General features: G+C 35.2%; 1 protein-coding gene across 6 annotated transcripts in view; it reads right to left on the reverse strand.

The window, feature by feature from the left end:
- Positions 1–21,593, reverse strand: part of VWA8 (von Willebrand factor A domain containing 8) — a 348,163-nt gene that overhangs the window by 251,649 nt on the left and 74,921 nt on the right. For all 6 annotated transcript variants that reach the window (XM_032402933.1, XM_032402932.1, XM_032402934.1 and 3 more), the window contains 3 exons: positions 15,155–15,286; positions 12,917–13,051; positions 12,750–12,827 (listed from right to left, as the gene is read on the reverse strand). In XM_032402933.1, the coding sequence (XP_032258824.1) occupies positions 12,750–12,827; positions 12,917–13,051; positions 15,155–15,286 (345 nt within the window). The remainder of the gene's footprint in view (positions 1–12,749; positions 12,828–12,916; positions 13,052–15,154; positions 15,287–21,593) is intronic.

The raw sequence follows: 21,593 nt of genomic DNA on the forward strand, positions 1-21,593 counted from the left end.
AATATAGTCAATGATATTATAGCATTGTTGGGTGACAGATGGTAGCTACATTTAGGGTGAACATAGCATAACACAAAGAGAAGTTGAATCACTATGTTGTACACCTGAAACTATATAACATTGTGTCAACTATACTCAAGTAAAAAAATTAAAAAGAAAAAAAAATTGCCCCAAGACCCCTAATCAGAATTACTGCAAAGTACATTTAAAACAAAGGTACTGACTAACAGAGATGATCATGTATAACAATGTGTTCTTACTGATAGTACCAGACTTCGTTACATAGTGTCCTTATATTTGGAGCTATTCCACAGAGAATCCCCAAATTTGCAAATCCTTCCCTCTTCAAGCTTACAGATCCCATGTTTTTAGATCACCAAGGATGGTAAATGAAATACCTCTCAGGCTAGAGTTCCTTATTTGGTAGGATTCCTTGGTCACTTGTTTTCTTCCCTGGGCTAATGGATTTGGTTTTATCGTAATGTTTATTTTTATACACATGCCCAAAGGCCTCCTACTTTTTAGAAACCTAATAAATACTTCATGATAACTAAATTTGTTAAGATAACACAAAAGATTTTGTCTATTACTTAAGAAGTACATGGTTTCAATTAAATAAGCAGTCCAGTGCATAGTTCAAAAAAATTATAAAAGATTTGAATATCAAATTTGGATACTTTTTTGTAAAAAGCAAATATAAAACCTATGGCCTTTTAAATGGCAAGTTTATGCAACATAAGCCTGTTCTTCTAAATGAACCTCTGTAATTGCACAGTTAAACTTTAAGGTGCACTTTGCGTTTTTTACAATATGTAAGTTGAAAAGATTATCGAGTTAAACCAGCCCATATCTTGCCTTTTCAATACATAACTTTGTGCTATGTTCTGTCCTATACACACTCCAAGTAGTTCTAGTCGTGAGCTTAATGTAAATACTGCAAGTGTCATTACACTGAACTTTTGACTACATCTCTGTCAAAATGAGAACCTAAGATGTATTTTACAAAGTTTCAGTTATAAAAATAACACACTCTTGAGATGGATTTCTAACAGTTGAAGGCAACCATTAATTTTTTGAAATTCCTCCATTCCATTATATTGTTTTTGAAAAGCCAGCAAGTAGAAAAACAGACCAATACTGAAGAACAAACCGATGTGACAACACTAGCATGCTAAAGCAAATCAAACTAATGTGAAGGAAAGCATTCCAAATAAAAACAGATGGTAGTGTAGGGCCTCAACCCAGTTCCCTCTTATCTCAGAGTGAGCCTCAGTGTCTGCTCCTTAGTGTTTTTAAAGATGTACAATCTAGCAGGCAAAAAAAAAAAAAAAAAAATGGCTTGAAAATTAATAAGCTAGAAACTACTGTACAAGCTTTGGCTAATTTGAGGTATAAACTCTGGCACTTAACCTTTCTCATCCTTAATTTCGAAAGCCAGGAAATTCCACTTTACTGGCATATTTTAGAGAAACTAGTCAGTTAACTTTTGGTAAATCACTTTGATCACTTCAAAGAGGCTATAGAAAGAGATTACTAAATCATCATGAAACTTTATTTTGGAAAAACATAGAAATACATAGAAAATTGTAATTCTAGAACTGAAATGAGTTTGTCTCAAAATAGAGTCTCCTGCTTTATCCTATAAGAACTTGTTCTCAGAAATCAGGAGTTGATCTAAATAATTCTCTTGCTTTTTCTACATTACAGAACGCTATAAATAGAAAAGCTCTTAAATGTTTTTATGAGGAGAATGAGAACAATGTCTGAATAATCACACCTATCCCTGACATACATTAAAAATAAAAGTCATTCCACTTAAAATATTTTTAGATTTCCCAAGCCTCTAAGATGGTGCATATTTCCTTGAATATCATCTTCATGCCAAGCACTGTGCTGTGGTCTAGCCCACTGGTTCTCAATTCTGTTGGGCCTAATACCCCTATTTTATAAACAATACCTTCAAACATTTGCTTTATAAGCTTGAAAAAATCCACAGGTAATAAATTGCACCTACACACGTAATTTCAAATAAAAATAGAGGATAATGCCTAAACTTTAGTACAAGGAAAATAACTTGTTATAAAATACTACATAACTTCAACAAATATATGGTCACAACTACACCAAAAAATATAATGATGAAGTCAAGTGCTTGCAGTTATAGAGAGAACCACTATGGATATGAAAACGGTATCAGCTGATGCAGGTGTGCTATATTTGTAACTCAAATACCATGAATGGCAATACTTTTAGTGATGTGATCTTCTAAAATGGTCAGGGGAGTAGGCAGAATAATACCCCTACACAAAGATGTCAGAGAGTCTGTGAATATGTTACTCTGCATGACAAAAGAAACTTTGCAGATGTGACTAAATGAAGGACCTTAAGAAGTGGAGATTATTCTGGATTACCTATGTGGGCCCAATCTTATGACATGAGTCCGTAAAGCTGCAGGACATTTCCCAGCTGTGGTCAGAGAGAGAGAGGGCAGCACGAGAAGGACTCAGTGCTCTGTTGCTGGCTCTGAAACAGAAGGCATGGCGCCTTCATGTGCGAGGACTGGAGAGAGTCCAATCTAGAAGCTGAAAAAGGCATGGGTGAATTCCTTCATAACCTGGGTGTAAGGACTCAAAACCTAGATGTAATAGAACAAAATATTAATAAATCTAACTATAAAAAAACTTTCTTTAATTCTATGAGGCAAAAAAAAACTGGACTCAAAAACAGAAGGGAAAAAGGCCAAACATTCAATAGAAAAATGGGCCAAAAAAAAAAAAACAAAACAAAAAAAAAACAGGTAACTTAGTAAGAAAAGACATGATATAATGTCCCTTAAAATTAGAAATGATTTTCACAAACGTCTGGGTGGCTCAGTTGGTTAAGCATCTGCCTTTGGCTCAGGTCATGATCCCAGGGTCCTGGGATTGAGTTCCACATCAGGCTCCCTGCTCAGGGGGGAGCCTGCTTCTCCCTCTGCCTGCTGCTCCCCCTGCTTGTGTGCTCTTACATGCTCTCTCTCTGATAAATAAATAAAATCTTTAAAAAAAAATGGAAAGAAAGAAATGATTTTCAATTCCCTCCTAATATAAGAAATACAAATTAAAATTATCCCTTAGATACCATTTCGAAGTATCAAACTGGCAACCATAAAAAGCTTGGTAGCCCTGTCTGTCAGCATTGTTGATGGGAAAGCAAAATGGTATCATGATTACAGAGGAAAATTGGGCAATTCCTGACAAAACTACCCATGCATTTATCTATCAACCTCACAATCCCACTTCTAGGAATTAATCCTGAAGATACACTTCTAACAATATAAAAACACATATGTACAAGGTTATTCACTCCAACTTCATGTGTAATTATAAAATATTGAGAATAAAACCAATTATCCATATATAGGAGACTGGTTAGATAAACTCTGGTCTATCCATATGAGAGAATAACATGCAAAGACAATGAGGAAGAATGAGAAAGATCGTTATGAAAAGGTAACTGCCCTTAGTTTACACTTTCTATTAAAAAATTCACAGAGGATATAGAATTTGCAAGTTTTACTTTTTCATCTTGACATCTACTATGTGCCCATGAAGGGAATAGATTGTTGAACAGCACATCGTCCTTGCCCCCAAGGAGTTTGCAAACGATGAGAGAGACAAATAGCTAAATTCCATCAATTCCAAGATACACACTTTTTACATTTTAATATCCCTGGAATCAGGACGCACCTTCAATGGACAGAATCTTACAACAGCTGCTGGCCAGCTAATTATTCTCTGCCCATGTCTGAACTTAGTTTTGTACATCTGTCTGTGGCAAAAAGGGGCAACTATAATCCATTCATGTTTTGGTCAACAAATTAAAGACCACTTGGGAAAAGAATATGAGTCATAGCTATTGCCTTAAAACATTTCAGTCAACCCCTTCTGTTAAAATTAAGTATCAAAACCCAAATGGCTATCAGTAGCTTAGAAGAATATCCTGGAAATAATGGAAGAGCACTCTGTTCTTGACAAAGCACAGAGGATGCGGAGAATATTATGTGAAACAACATAAACATCTACATCTGAACCAAAAAGTGCTTTAGAAGAGTCAGACTGAAGGTGAAGAAGTTTTAAAAATGTTTCCACCATTTATCGCACTTATATTTTCTTTTTTCTGCATACACAAGAGATATATGATCTAAATTAAGTCTAAAAGAGTTCTTTCATTAAGAATAAAATAAAAATGCTAAGTGATAAGGTCATGTCCTAATTTTATTTGCTGCACGACTTTCTTAGTGGAACACAAAATAATGGTGTGTCTTACAATTGATGGCAGATTGGCCTGAATGAAATATAGTATTATTCCAGTACAGAATCACAATTTTTTTAAAAAGAATTTATTTATTTTTTTGACAGAGGGAGACACAGTGAGAGAGGAAACACAAGCAGGGGGAGTGGGAGAGGAAGAAGCAGGCTTCCCGCGGAGCAGGGAGCCAGCCCGATGCGGGGCTCGATCCCAGGATCCTGGGATCATGACCTGAGCCGGAGGCAGACGCTTAACGACTGAGCCACCCAGGCGCCCCTGGAACCATAGATTTAAGAGCCGGTGAAACATACAGGGAGTACATATAAATCGAACTGGGGACCAATCAGAAAATGCAGAGAGAGCAGTTGTGGGGCTAAATTGTGAAGAGTAAGCAAAATGGTCCACAGGAGAAGGAGGTTCATACAGCATGAGCAAGGCAAGAAAGTATGGCTGCCTCACACAACAAGTCATGCTGAGGAGACCACAAACCATTCTTTATGGCTGGAGTAAAAGGTGAATGTTAGCTGCATGGGTTGAAGCCTCAAACCTGGCTATGGGAGGTTTGGAGGGGCCAAAAAAAAAAAAAAAAAAAAAAAAAGCAGTGTGCTAAGCAACAGAATTTGAAATTATCTTCCAAACTATTAGAAGTGATTCAAAGGCTTAAAGCAGGGGGAAAATTAGAAAGAACAAAATTCAGTGTTGGAAGTATGGATTAGGAAAACTCCAGGCTGGAAACAGGTGGAAAGCCTAGAAAGTTAGTGTTGATAACCGAGGTGAGAAGGGCTGAGCCCCAAAAGTAAAGCTACTGTAGCAGGAACACACACAAGTACTGACACAAACACCAATAAAAATGTGAGAAGGTTCTCAGCAATTAAAAAGAACAAACTACTGAAACATGCAACAGTGTGGATGAATCTCAAATGCATTATGTTAGTGAAAGAAACCAGACTCAAAAGGCTGTTCAAATCCATTTTTATGCCATTCTAGAAAAGGCAAAATAGGGAGAGAAAACAGATCAGTGGTTACCCGTGTCAGGGAGGGGGTGACTACAAAGAGGCACAAGGGAATTTTTTAAGCTGATGGAAATGTCCCATTATCTCAATTGTGATAGTGGTTATATAACCAAATTTGTTTGTCAAAATGGACTGATTTTACTATATGTGAATTGCATCTCAATTTAAAAAAAAAAAAAAAAAAACCTTAATTAAGAAAAAACAAAAAACAAAAAAACCAAAGGGGCGCCTGGGTGGCTCAGTAGTAAGCATCCACCTTCGGCTCAGGTCATGATCTCAGGGTCCCAGATCGTGCCCTGTGTCTGGCTCCCTGCTCGGCGGGAAGTCTGCTTGTCTCTCTCCCCCTCCCCCTACTCATGCTTGCTCTCTCTCTCAAATAAATAAATAAAAATTTAATTTAATTTAAAAAAAACAAAAAACACCAAAACTGTGATAAGGTGGAGCACAGACACATTCATTCACAGATAGCCCATGGCTGTTTTTCTACTGCAAGAGCAGAGTTGAGTTGTTTCAATGGGGTCCACCTGGTCCATAAAGACCAAGATATTTATGATCCAGCCCTTTTAAGAAAGAGTTTATCAACCCCATTACAGAGTAATATCACCCATTTGTTTGGTTCTCCTTTAAAAGAGCCCTTAATTGCCCATAAAAGGAATAAGAAGACAGTAACAGAATGTGCATAAACACTCTGTTCAGCCTAACTAGAGGATAGAAATGAGTTGTTTTCTAAATACATCCTGAATTAAATCTCTAAAAGAAGAGAGTATATATTCAGTTCTAAATAACAGCCACAGATTGTTTTTAGAACATTTCTAAAAACCCTCCCATTATATTACCACATCTTCTGATTCAACCTATTGTTTAAATTATATGTTTGATGGTTATTTTTTCTTGTTAAAGTGGCAAGAGACCAGCTTTTTATTGAAGTAATTACTAGCACTCTAAAACTGCTTCTTTACATAACTTCTACATGAAACAACCAGCTTTCCCGTGTATTTGAGGTATGAAGTGTGCATTCACATAATTAGAGACGTGATCACTCCACTTCTTTGAAGCTGCAAAATATAGATAATAAAGCTTGTGGCATTTTTACATAAAAATAAAGCATAAGCACTATGTGAAAATCTTAAAAAATGTGGTAAGGAAAGAAATTATACCAGTTGCCTAAAAACAATTTTGATATATATGAGTTGTTTTCATTATTCATTTTTAAAATGAAGAAGTGTGATAAAATGTTAATATGCATAGGCAATAATCACAATGGTGACTTTAAAATTAGTTGAGCATAAACTTGAGTCACCTTTTCCAATAATGGTGATATATTACAGAGAGTCATCTATACTCTGTTGTTTCCAATAAAGTATATTTCTGAAGCAACTTGTTAGAGTAAAGTTGTAGTTTGTGGCTTTACAATTTGATTTGTGAAATTCCCTGTGTGTGTGATTGCCACCTGCTTATTAGTATCCTGATGAAATTTACTGAGGTAACTATTCCATACAATGTATAATATTTATAATTTTGTAATTATAAATAACAATGCACTATAACTTATCTATGAAATTATGACAACATTATAGTTATTGGTCCTCATAGCATGACTCTGACATTATAAGCAAGAAATATGGAATCATATTGAATAAAAACGTCCCTTCAAACTGAAGGGAAATTTTTTTCTGCTAATCTTTAAATGTTTATATGCATTAAATTTTATACTTTGATGGACTGCAATAATTTTTAAAGCACATTCTGTACAAAGGAGGCAGGACACAAAGCAACGTCATTAACAAGGAGAATCTGAAAAAGACATGAGATAGGAGTCTTAGTAATCCTGGGAGTTGAAAAGGATTGCTCAAGTCAACCATTTTAAAGTTCTTATGTGATGTTGACATATACTGTTCTTTAAAAATAAGTTTTATAATAGAAGAAATTTGAAGGAGCTGAGGTAAGTAAATTCTTCGATACCCTTATGAAGGTTAGTCTCTGTGGGAAAAGAAAAAATACAAAGAAGACAGGAAGGATGACAGATGGTAGCAAAATAAGAAATCAAGAAAACAAGATGAGCTACACAGAATCATGCAGAAAGTCAGCCTCCAAGGTTGAATATTAACCATTTAAGTGAATATAGCTATCTTAAAATCTTGAGAGAAAAGTACAAAGTCAAGGCAAAGACAAGAAGTGAGTAAATAAATCCAAGACATAGAGCAGTAAAAACAAAGGAGAGAATGAAAGAAGGATACTTTCCACTGTATTTGGATAAACAGGAAGAAGTAGATTGTAGATTAGATGGAAGACAGAAAAAAGGATTTGGTTTGAGTTCAGCTATAGGAAGAAAAACTTAGCTAAAAATTAAAAATGACTCTAAGATTTCAAAATGTTTTAGATAGTGATTATTTTCATTAAAAGTCCCATGAACTTATCTGTTCTTAAAATTCTTATTGGAGTTGACTTGGCTTTTATCCAACTAGTACTTTAACAAAAGAAAGATATCTCAGATCTGGTGCTGTTTATGATCGTGCGGAAAGAAATCTGGAAACATGCCCTTATCTGGTTGTGAAGGAAAAGAATAATAACTTGGATTTCTTCAATACTATGAAATCACTGGCTTCAACACTAAAAAAAGAATAACCAGTTAAAAGAATCTGACCTAACACTTGAGCCAAGTGATTTAAGATTTTTACAACCTATTAAACTTACTTTATGTACTACCACAAATTTGTGTTAAGGCTCTGTTTTTCTTTTTCTTCATATGAAATCCAGTTCTAAAAATAGTCAAGTCTAAAAATAAAGCAAAACCCACAGATTAAGTGTAGCTTTATACATGTACAAATAACAGGGAAATCTCCACATCTTCTAGGAAAACAGATGTTGGGTTACTTATTCCCACTAAATTCTCTACGTCAGCTCAAACTTCCAGAAATTTTTCATTAATATGGACTATATTATTATAAAATCCAAACTCATCTTTAATTCTATTAAATTCGTTCCTCTGTCCCATTGAGATCAAAGAGCTCTACTAATAAATAAGAAAATGTGAACAAAAAGAGTCTTATACTATCATGAAAACCAACTGATTAATAGTTTACAAAACTGCAAATGACAATACAGTCCCTAATTAATGCTTTGATCCAGTTCATGGAAAGAAGCTATATGGAGAGAGATGGAAACAAACCTCACCTACATTTTTATATTTCTTTAAACTTTTCTGAAGTCTATGCTTTCAGAAACCACTTTTCTTCTAGATATTTCTGTGAAGACTAATGAGCAGAAAGGCAAAATTGGAAAAGGGGTTTCCAGAATATACGATTAATTTGCGTAATTGTCTCTGTCCCAGTTTTCCCAATCCTTAATGGTAGAATTCTCCTACCTTTGTTTATCCATCAATCAACAAACTGAACAAGAAAGTAAAAAAAAAAACATTAAAATAGTATTTTTTATTAGCTTGCTGTCATTCTCCAAAAATATATAAAAAATCTGTTCTTAAACTAATTCTTCCATATATAAAGAAAACATTCTCAATGGCAGGATACTTTGGGTAAGTTTTCAGCAGAGTTGAGATCTGAACTGATGAATACATACATACTCTCTTGCTTGGTTTTTCTTTTAATGAAAAACAGAATGAGGTGACCATAATTTTCACAGCTCATGTATATAATCTTAGGATAATTAACCACTACCAAATCACCATAAACTGGCTACAGAAACCTAATACAGAAACAGTATTATCTGGAAAAATTTATAAGGCTAAATTATTTTCAGCTTTCATTAGAATGGGAGCTTTTATTTTAATGTGAAGAAAATAATCATGTGTCTAATTTTAGAAATAATATTACTAATAAATTAGGTTAGAGTCAGGGGTGCCTGGGTGGCTCAGTTGTTGAGCGTCTGCCTTCGGCTCAGGTCATGATCCCAGGGTCCTGGGATTGAGGGTCCTGGGATAGGGCCCTGCATCAGGCTCCCTGCTCAGCAGGAGGCCTGCTTCTCCCTCTCCCACTCCCCCTGCTTGTGTTCCCTCTCTCGCTGTCTCTCTCTGTCAAATAAATAAATAAAATCTTAAAAAAAAAATTAAATTAGGTTGGAGTCAGAGAGAAAAGAAATGTTATCCTCAAAAGGTCTTCTCCATATGATTTCAAAGCAATGGCACCTGGGAAATAAATTATGCTTGTATTTATCCTTGACCTGTAAGTGGGATATAAAATATTAGAGTAAAATTTAACTAATTTGACAAATATATTAATGATTTGGGCCCAACCCCCCAATTATTTGGTAGAAAAGTATTTGCATTGGAAATTAGAAAGGTGATAGTTAACGGGTTGGTGAGATGATAAAATGCCATCCTCAGATCACTTCTAACATGAGGTATGTAAGGGTAGAGACACATGGACTAGCATACTGAGCTAACCATCTGCTTTCTGATCTCTGCAAAGACATCAAGAGGAGTGATTTCATAAGATGGCAGGGTATTCCTCATGGCATCTTCCATATATTAAAGTTTAAGATAACCCCTTCTGCCAATTTCCTTAATTCTCTTTAAAAAGCCAGTAGGTCTACAATCAATTTATAAAAACTCATTTCAAAATATATTTTCAGGGGGTTCCAACACTTGCCACCTCCTGTACAGTGCAGAAATTTATTCTCTTTTCTCTACATGTTTATACCTAAAAACCAAGGATGTCACTACTATTTTAATCTTGTCACCTTTATTTTCTTCGTGATTTCATAAACTTGGATCATATGCTTCTTCCTAGATTTTATTTAAACTCTGGCCAATTCAACCAATTGGCACAAAGTAACCTAGAGCAGCACTGAAAGGAATCTTCTCAATACTCTGAAGTATGAGCTGCCAACATTTTCTATAACCCAAAGTCACAATAAGTAACTGGTTTAAATGTCATTTTTCAAAAATAAAAGCATTCTTAATGTTAAATTTATTTAGTGCCAGTAACAATAAGAAAGTTTAACTAAAGAATAAACTAAAAATGCAAAATTCAACCTAAAATATAAGTAAGTAGTATCATATCCACTTCAAAAATTGTTCAAAGGATCTGCTATGAGTAAAAAGATATCATAACCACCCAAAGACTAACATACAGAATCAATAAATTAGCAGGATAAAAATGTCTTAGGAGGTATCATTACAAACAAATACATGAGAGAAAATTTTACTCTGTAAAATTACCAGCTGTAAGTTTGCTTTTTTTCATACTATATACAACATGTACATTCATAAAAATTATCTATTCAAAAATATTTAGGAATAAACTTAACCAAGAAGATAAAAGACTCGTAGACTGAAAACTATAAAACATTGCTGAAAGAAATTAAAGAAGACAAATATCTGAGAAGACATTCATGTTCACAGATAGAAAGACTCAATATTACGTTGACAATATTATCCAAAGCGACCTATAGATTCACTGCAATCTCTATCAAAATCTCAACAGCAATTTTTTTCATAAATAGAAAAACTTATCCTAAGATTCAAATGAAAACTCAAGGGACCCTGAATATCCAAAACAATCCTGGAAAAGAAAACAAAGTTGGAGGTCTCACACTGCCTGACTTTAAAACTTACCACAAAGCTATAATGATCAAAACAAGGTGGTATTGACATAAGGACAGACAGAAAGACCAAGGGAATAGAAGAGAGAGCCCAGAAACAAACTCTCGCCTATATGGTCAACTGATCTTTGACAGGGATGCCAAGACTACCCCCATGAGGAAAAGACTGTCTTTTCAACAAATTGTGCTGGGAAAACTGGACATTCACATGCAAATGACCTGAAGTTTGACCCTTACTTTTCACTGTATACAAAAATCAATTCAAAATGGATCAAGGAGTCAAAGACCTAAATGTGAGACCTAAAACTATAACATTCTTAGAAGAAAACATAGGGAAGATTCATGATGTTGGACTTGGCAATGATTTATTGTATGTAACACCAAAAACACAGGCAACAATAACAAAAAGATAAATTAGTCTTTGTCAAAATTAAAAACTTCTGTGCATCAATGGATAGTATGAAGAGAGTGAAAAGACACCTACAGAATGGGAGAAAATATTTGCAAATCATTACTGAAAATGGGTTATTATCCAGAATATATAAAGAACCCCTACAACTCAGCAACAAAAAGACAACCCAATTGAAACCCAGGCAAGGAACTCGAACAGGCATTTCTCCAAATAAGACATACAAATGGCCAATAAGCACATAAAAAGATGCCTAATCTCATTAGTCATTAGGGAAACGCAAATCAAAACTACAAGGAGTTATCACTTCACACACTGCTGGTGGGAATGTAAAATTAGGTGCCGCTGCTATGGAAAACAGTTTAATAGCGCCTCAAAAAGTTAAACATAGAATTACAATATCGTTCAAGCAATGTCACTTCTAGGTATATACCTAAAAGAACTAAAAGTAGGGACTCAAATAGGTACTTACACACCAACGTTTATAGTAGCATTATTCACAATAATCAAAAGGGGGAAACAACCAGAGCATTCATCAACATTTGAATAAACAAAAAGTAGTATATCCATACAACAGAATATTAAGCCATAAAAAGAAATGAAATTCTGATTTATGCTATAACATGAATGAACCTTGAAAACATCATACTAAGTAAAATAGAGACAAAATGACAAAAAAGTGTATGATTCTATTTAAAAGAGGTACCTAGAATAGGCAAATTCATAGGGACTGAAAGTAATATAGAGGTTACCAGAGTCTGGGGTTGGGGGGATGGGAAGTTATTGTTTAATGAATATAGAGTTTCTACTTGGAATAAAAAATTTCTGGAAATAAGTCAGACAGAGAAAGACAAATACCATATGATTTCACTTACATGTGGAATCTAAAAAACAAAATGAATAAACAAACAAAAAGCAGAAACAGACCTGTAAATACAGAGAACAAACTGGTGGTTGCCAGAGGAGAGGGGATGGGGGGGATGGACAAAATGGGTGAAAGGGAGAGGGAGATACAGGAAAGAAAAAAAAAAGTTCTGAAAATAGACAGTGGTGATGGTTACACAACACCTAATTCCAGGGAACTGTATATTTAAAAATGATTAAAATGGTAAATTTTACGTATATTTTTCCACAATAAAAAATAGTCTATTCAATGAATACCTAATTATCTCCCACTGCTGCTGAAACCCATTTGGTTTAGAATTCCAAATTACTACTAAATGTGTTCTGTGTATGTGTGCACATGCAGGTAAATTGGATCTCTCTTGAAAAGCAGACCCCAATATGTTGTGCACATGAGGTATACTAGAATGCACTTTCAAAAGTTCCAAATAATTATCACTGTACTCCAATTTGATTGTTGTTATTTACGTACATCAAAATTAACAGGTCATAACTCAAGGAAGAATATTCATAAATTCTACTGATGGTACAAATACATATGTTTATAGTCCAAGTACTAAAACCGAATGTCATACCTGATAGAGCATGATGGGTTCTATGTTGTATCCTAAGTTATCTGCAAAGTTCTTAACAATGACTGTTTTTCCACAACCCTACAAATGGAAACACAATCATTCAAGGGATAAGCCGAAATAACCAAAAGCCAGGAAACAGAAATCTGCAGTGAAACTGCAATTCTTACTTTTCCTCCAATTAAACATATGTCCTTAACCATGTGAGACTGCATCATCTCAGCCAGTAGTTGTTTATGGCTTAAAGTTTGTATAAAATGGTCTGATGCACAAGGTTGATTTATTGGCCTGGTCCCAGATGGCACCTATAATTAAAGAGAAGGAAATATAATATGCATATGTTTTTCTCAAAACATCAGTAAAAGGAAGCACATAACTGCCATTTAGAAGCCCCTAATAATTCCTTGCTCAATTCAATTCTATACTGTTTTTGATATTTCAATAGAGCAACAACTATTTTCTCATTCACAGATCTGATCATTACCATCAGCCCTCCAAATCAATCATCCCTCTAAAATGAAAGCTCAGTGCTGTCAGACATTTTCATAAGAATCATGTCATTTTCAGGCTATTTTTAACTTATAATAACAATGTCACTACTTGAGAATGAAGGTTTTTATCCAAATTCCAGTGCTAAGTACAGAATTTAGTCAGTCTACTAGGACTCTCCAAAGTCAGCAATGACCTCTTGATTTCTAAAATCCACATGTCTACAAATCCTTTTCTGCTCTTAGTTTACCACTCAGAAGCATCTGTTCTTAAAATCTTTCTTCCCATCCCTCACACCTACTTCTTTTATTTCCTATCTCCTCCTTATTAGTCTCCTGGGGACCCTACTAGGAGAAGATTTCTACGTTCTGCTGAGGACTCAGTACTTAATCTTATTGTACACAACATGAACCCTGCAGAATTATAAGTTTGGAAATGACAAGATCAGATTTGAGTTTAGGAAAGATCATCCTCGTGGTAACATAGAAGGCTGACTGGAAGGGACTGGAGGCAATGAGGTCAGAAAGCCATTACCAAAGGGAAGCAAATAATGAAAGCTTGCTCACACCTCATGCCTCTGGACATACTGTTTAAACTGCCTAAAGTGTCCTATCACCTTTCCATTCCTGAGCCACTAGAAAACTCCTGTGTCATCCTATAAGACTTAGGTCACTCTATATCCCCACAGCCTTCCAACGCAGTCCTTACTCATCTGTCGCTTTTAGACCATCAGCCTAGTGAGGTCATTCATCTGAAGGAGACAGAAGAGTGTAATGAAAAGTGACCCTGTCTAGAAGTCTCATCTGTGACATTTCTTAGCTGGTGACCATGGGTGAATCGATTACCCTCTTTACATCTCAACTTTCGAATCTATAAAATGGACCTAATAAAACTTGCCTCCAGGGTTATTGGGGGAATTTAGTGGCATAATATATGCAAAGAGACAAATACAGTGACTAATACAGAGTGGGCACTAATAATTCTTAATACAGAGCCTGGCTTATAGTAGACATAATCAATGTTCAGTCTGATGAATGAATAATACAGCAACATTAGTAAGTATTAATAATACCAAATTAAAGCACATAAAAAGCTTCTAATTAAAGTGTGCTCTGGCACATAAGAAGGCAACCGTTTTTCTTTCCTACATTCACTTACAATTCATTTAAGTCTCTGCTTTTCAAGCTGTGTTTCCTAGGGACAGTTTCTCATCACCTTTGGGGCTCTCAGGGCCCTCAAAGGGTTACAAGAAAGGGAGGCAGAGCGAGCAGATGGAGCTCTGTGACCACATATCTTTCCCTTCTTCTTCTTTTTTTTTTTTTTCAAGATTTTATTTATTTGACAGAGAGAGACACAGCGAGGGAGGGAACTCAAGCAGAGGGAGTGGGAGAGGGAGAAGCAGGCTTCCCGCCAAGCAGGGAGCCCGATGCGGGGCTTGATCCCAGGACCCTGGGATCATGACCTGAGCCAAAGGCAGACGCTTAACGACTGAGCCACCCAGGCGCCCCCTTCCCTTCTTCTAAACACTGTGCAACTACAACAGCTCCTCTTTTAAATAGTGCATGTAGCTAAGAATGATTTTATTTGAAAAGAGTGTTCCTCAGCTGTTAAAATATGTTTGAAAACACTATTTCTTACCAAGGACTCGGAATACACAATGCTTTATTCAGTACTTGATTTGATTTTCCCAGAGGTCAATTTTGGTTTTTGATGAAAGGCTATCCCCATGTTTCTCCTGAACTTTTCTAGTTTACAAACATACATGACTGTGGAGGCAAAGATAAATACAGATACAGATACAGATATATAGATGGGACCCTACAGAACCAGAGATTTAAAGGAGATCATAAACCCAATTTAGGTCATAAAAATGGGCAGGACAAAGCACATCTTAGAAAGCATAAAGCTTGATCCGTTACCTGAACGGTCACCTCTTTTTCTGCTATCCGGATAGTCACGTTAGCTTGTGGGGCAGGGCTCTCCGCAAGCCTCTCCACTCTCACCACCTCTTTAGGAAGCACAGAGCTTTCTGAATCTTGGAGTTCAAAGCGCTACAAAATTACAAGAAAATCAGGTAATCTACTTTTTATGTTAGTATTAGTGTTGGGTATCCGGAAGGTTCCATCTTAATTAGAACTGAAACTCACTCTATATTATAAAAGTAGAGATAAAAAATTAATGAGAATTTTTTCCCGTTTTTACAAATATCATTCTCCTTAAGCCAATTACTAAAGGTGATATGCAAATAGTTCCTAAAATTTACTAAATGACAGGAAAGGGAGTCACTGAATTCCAGTTCAGTTAACAGTTTGCAGCCTATACTTCCTGTTAATCAAAGGTTCCAGTTTCCTGGAAAGGACGATGACACTCTTGACAACATGTTAAAGTAAAATAAGACTTATTTTGGTTGATTTCTTACATCAACTGACGTTAATGTTGCCTGAAATTCATGAAACCAGAACTTCCTGGACACCATTCTGCTGTTTGCTTCTGTGGTTAGCCTAACTGGTTACAATAAATTATAACAGTCTTCCACAGTATCTGGCACAGTGCCTTCTACGGTGTATGTTCTCAGTATTTGTCAAATTGGATGTAAAAGACCAAGACCACTGATTCTTTCTCCATGTAGACCAATTATCAATGCTCTAACTCTTAGTTACAGCCCTCATACCAGCTAGTTATATAAAGAATGCACACAAAGAACACAAACAAGTATATGGAAAATGAGAATACTAATTGAAAATTAATTAAATCCTATGCCCTAGAATAACAGCATGTTCATTATGAAAAGCTTAACTCATTTTTAGTATTAAGCAGGCAGAAATTATCCGCCCCCACCCCACCAAAATCCTACCTTAGTTTTAGAACATTATCACTATAGTGAAAGAACTGAACCTCAATGCAAGAACAGATCACTGCTTACTAAGCAGAATGACCCAACTCCAGAAAATAGATTTTGGGGAAGAAAATTATTTTCAACCTCAATGTTCTAAGCCAAACAACCCAATTAAAGTCTTTTTGATGTCAAAGGACTTAAGACAATCACTTACTCCTTTACCCAAACCTAAGAAAAATTGTCTATTTGTGTTACCATTAAAAAATGTAAGTCTTATATAGTATGCATTTTATACATATAAATTCCCAGAGTATCACGTAATTTGGTAGGAGTTGCTTTCATGTTGTAGACAAATAACAATTACTGACACTTTAATTTCATGCAAAAAAAACCCCAAAAACGTTACACTGTATTTTAGGGAGGTTCAACAGGAAAGGAGTAAGGCCTTAGTCAAGTAATTAAAGTCATTAGAATTTAGAACCTAGAACTGTAAAATTCTAAGAAAACAAATATATTAGCTAAAGCTATATTTTTAACCCCACCTATAATAACGTCAGCCTAACTTGATATAGGACTGATTGCAGAGCACTTGTATTCCAGAAATGAACACTAATGCCTTGAACCACTTGCTATAACTGGTTATGTCCTTATAAATAATTCAAGCTAAAATATTTCAGTAGAATCAAAATAGTAGGCTAGAATACCCTAAGATAGTAAAAGAACTCAAGTTGCAAGATGAATTACCATCTGCTGGCATAGGAAATTTAAAGGACTGTTAATCAAAAAGGTAACTAAGGAGTAAAATATATAATTCTCACAGACTACATGTTAGCAAGAAGTAGAAAATCAAATAAACCAAAGTGCATTTACTTTACCATTTTACATTAATGAGTAGCTCCTATTAATTCTGGAATGTCAATTAAACAAACAATACTAATGTATTTTTTGATACACTTTCTTTGGAATTACATTATTTGAACTGTGAAATATAATTTAATAAAAAGAAATGTTAATTACATGTTGATCTGCAAGGCCTCCAAACTCACCCTCACAGTTCTCAATCCTGTCCCTCCAAAGTATTAATTTTCTTTATACCTTTTTCTAGGCTGTGGAGCACTAAAAAAGAAATTCTCCATATCCTATTTCCTGGCTACCAAAAAAGTATGTAGCCCTTAGTCTCTGCTAGGCTCCTTTCCAAAGCCAATCAGCAACTAATACAAACCAACACTACTCTCCCTTAGGAGTCATCTGAACCGATTCATTCCTGTGTCAGGTCATCTAGCTGCCTCTTCCAACCACAACAGAGCCTTCAGGTACATACCCCTCCGTTCTTCGCTAGAATATAAACTCCACTGACAAAATTAAAAATGTATCTATTTGGTTCAGTCCAAATCTCCAGAACCTAGAATCATACATGGGGCATAGTCAGTAGTCAATAAAGTCTTCTTATATGAACAAATGAAATTCTTTCCCTTTAATTCTCAAAATCATCTTTATTTTCATCAATCCTCACTTCTTTTCCCACCATCTCTGTAGAAAGGACTTCCGCTTTAATTATGAGTGAATGGAAAGCCAGTGAAAGTCTGCTTTCTCCATCTCAGTTAATGATAACTCCATCATTCTAGATGCTGGGTACAAAAATGTTCTTCCATCATTCCAAACCAAGGCACAATGGTGCTCTGGAAATGTCCTTTCCTGCCTCTCCCAGATCATATTTCCACAAATATTTTCCACAGATTACATCCCTTCCTCCTATAAAGATGTTTGTCTTCCCTTTTCAAGAAACAAACAAAAAGTCATTTCTTGATTCTACATAATCCTTGAGTGACCCACCATCTTGTTGCTTTTCACCATCAAACTTATTTTACAAGTATATAATCACTGTTTCCGCTTCCTCATCTCTGATTTACTATTCGGCCCACTGATTTTTTTGGCTGGCGTTCCCACCACTTCACTAGCATTGTTCCTGTTAAGTTCACCAGTTAATACCCTATTTGCCAAACTAAATGACTAAATAAATAAGTTTTCCTCCTATTTTACTGCTCCTTCCTTCTCAGTCCTTCCAGCAGGTTCTTCTTCATTTACCTGACCAGTGCACATCAGCGTACTTCAGGAGTGGACCTTTTACATTTTCTATGTTCACTTTTTAAAATAATCTCATCCAGTTTCAGACTACAAACCATCTGTATACTCTGACTATTCTTCCTCTGCCTTATTTGAAGGTTCTTGGCACACTGTCCAATCCTTAAAAGTTGGCTCTTCCAGCGTTCAGTCTTCAGGCAGTATTTCTTCTCACCATATATGCTCCTCTTTGGTTCTTTCACCCGTGTGATCAATTCAACTAACACCCATATATTACTGACTCCCAAGTGCTTATCTTTAATATCAAAATATCTCCAGATCCATACCCATGTTTTCAAGTCTACTAGACAGACCCACTTGGTCCTACCTAAGAAGGACCGAGAGCCAAGACACGGTACTAGAAGAGCAAATGTACTTGTTACTACACTGTAACAAAAGTATACCACTCTCAAAGTATAGCAGATTCAGAGACAGAGTATTTTAAGATATCCTTAACTAAAAGCTAGGAGTGATTTTATGTCTACAGAAACATGTTTTTAGAGTATCAACATCATACAACGAGCACCATCTGAGGAATGAAAGACCATTTTTATAGCTTGTTTGGGGGGAAAAAAAAGGTGTTCCAAATTTTAGCTGACTGTACTTTCAGTGAGTAATAATTTTTCCTTAAAAATTGTCTAAGTGATTACACTAAAATCCAAATGGATATCTAATTCATATTCAACTATCCATTAATTTCTATGACAATGTAGGTCAGAAAATGATTATCAAGGAAAAGTTATTATATCTACATATAATACATTCTTGGTTTGCTACTATAATAGATATTTCTAATTCTTAATTCAATTATATTTTCCAATTCAAAAATATTGCCTTAATTTTCACCTCTCTTAATTCAAAATTATTTGAGGATATATAAAATTTTGTTCATCTGTGAACATTAGCTTGAGAAAATAGAGAAACTTAGAATAACAAATGGGCCACATGGACGGTCCCAGGACAGATCACAAAAATTATACCAATCACTAGACTGCTACCATTTTTTTTTTTTTTAAGATTTTATTTATTTACTTGACAGAGAGAGAGTTAGCGAGAGCAGGAACACAAACAGGGGGAGTGGGAGAGGAAGAAGCAGGCTTCCCGCCAAGCAGGGAACCCGATGTGGGGCTTGATCCCAGAACCCTAGGATCATGACCTGAGCCGAAGGCAGATGCTTAAGGAGAGTAATTTAACACTCTGATCTGGTTGTATGTATCAGTGTGTAATGATCTCACAAAAAGAAACTTCTTCTTTAGGTTCAGACAAATGGATTTAAGCTCTCCACTCATCCTTATTTATCTACTAAGGAGTTGGAAAAAGAAGTACTGTTCCTTAACTAGCTATATACACTATTAAGGCAAGAGAAGATAACCACTTTTTCTAATCTTATCTAAATAATATCATGCCCTTTTCACTTTTTTAGACTCTAAAATGAAATTTAAATTATTTTCTGTTTGTAATATAGACCTTCAGTCATTTTTCTCTGTTCCCCTTAATTATAAAGGTCAAAGGCCAAACAAAATGAAGCAATACTAGCTACGTTCTTTAGAAAACTCAACTCCTTATAGGTATTCTATAACTTTAACTCATTTGTATGACTAGCTGGTTGTTGTTTTTTTTTAATTCCAGTAGAGTTAACATAATGTGTTATATTAGTTTCAGGTGTATAATATAGTGATTCAACACTTTTATACATTACTCAGTGCTCATCATGATAAGTGTACCCTTAATCCCCTTCACCTATTTCACCCATCCCCCTCTGGTAATCATCAGTTTGTGCTCTATACTTAAGAGTCGGTTTTTTGGTTATTACTCTTTTTTTTCCTTTGTCCATTTGTTTTGTTTCTTATCTTGCACATGTAAATGAAATCATATGGTATCTGTCTTTCTCTGACTGACTTATTTCTCTTATCATTACATTATACCCTCTAGCTTCAGCCATAGCAAGATTTCATTCTCTTCTATGGCCGAGTAATAAATATTCCATTGTATATATAACCGCCCCAGTTTGCATTCCCACCAACACTGTACAAGTGTTCCTTTTTCTCCACATCCTCGCCAACACTTGTTGTTCTTTGTGTATTTGACTTTAGCCATGTTCACAGGTCTGAGGTGGTATCTCACTGTGGTTTTGATTTGCATTTCTCCGAGGATGAATGATGCTGCACATCTTTTCATGTGTCTGTTGGCCATCTGTATATCTTCTTTGCAGAAATGTCTGTTCATGTCTTCTGCTCATTTTTTAATTGGATTGTTTGGGGTTTTTTGGTGTTGAGTTGTATAAACTGTTTATATATCTTGGATACTAACCCTTTATTGAGTATGTCATTTGCAAATATCTTATCCCATTAAGTAGTTTGTTTTCTGGTTTTCTTGACTGTTTCCTTTGCTTTGCAGAAGCTTTTTATTTTGATGCAGTCCCAATAGTTTATTTTCGCTTTTGTTCCCCTTGCCTCAAGAGACATATCTAGAAAAATGTTGTTATGGCTGATGTCAAAGAAATCACTGCCTGTGATCTATTCCAAGATTTTTATGGTTTCAGATCTCACATTTAGGTCCTTAATCCACTTTGAGTTTATTTTTATATATGATGTAAGAAAGTGATCCAGTTTCATTCTTTTGCATGTAGCTGTCCAGTTTTCCCAACACCATTTGTTGAAGAGACTGTCTTTCTCCCATTGCCTATTGCCTTCTTTGTTGAAGATTAATTGATCATATAATTGTGGGTTTATTTCTGGGCTCTCTATTTTATCCTATTGATCTATGTGTCTATTTCTGTGCCAGTACCATACTGCTTTGAATACTATGGCTTTGCAGTATATCTTGAAATCTGGGATTGTGATCCCAGTTTTGTTCTTCTTTTTCAAGATTGCTTTGGCTATTTGGGGTCCTAGGATTGTTTTTTCTAAATCTGTGAAAAATGCTGTTGGTATTTTGATAGGAATTGCATTAAATCTGTAGATTACTTTGAGTAGTATGAACATTTTAACAATATTTGTTCTCCTAATCCATAAATATGGAATATGTTTTCCATTTGTGTCATCTTCAATTTCTTTCATTAATGTTTTATAGTTTTCAGAGTATAGGGGTTTTTTTTGCCTCCTTGGTTAAGTTTATTCCTAGGTATTTTATGATTTTGGGGCAATTGTAAATGGGATTTTCTTAATTTCTATTTCTGCTTCTTTATTCTTAGTGTATAGATATGCAAAGGATATCTGTATATTGATTTTGTATCCTGTGAGTTTAATGAATTTATTAATCAGTTCTAGTAGTTTTTTGGTGCAGTCTTTAGGGTTTTCTCTATACAATATCATGTCCTCTGCAAATAGTGAAAGTTTTACTTCTTCCTTACTAATATGAATGCCTTTTACTTCTTTTTGTTGTCTGATTGCTATAGCTAG

The sequence above is a fragment of the Phoca vitulina genome, unplaced genomic scaffold, assembly GCF_004348235.1.
Source record: "Phoca vitulina isolate PV1807 unplaced genomic scaffold, GSC_HSeal_1.0 scaffold5, whole genome shotgun sequence".
NCBI classification, from domain to species: Eukaryota; Metazoa; Chordata; class Mammalia; order Carnivora; family Phocidae; genus Phoca; species Phoca vitulina.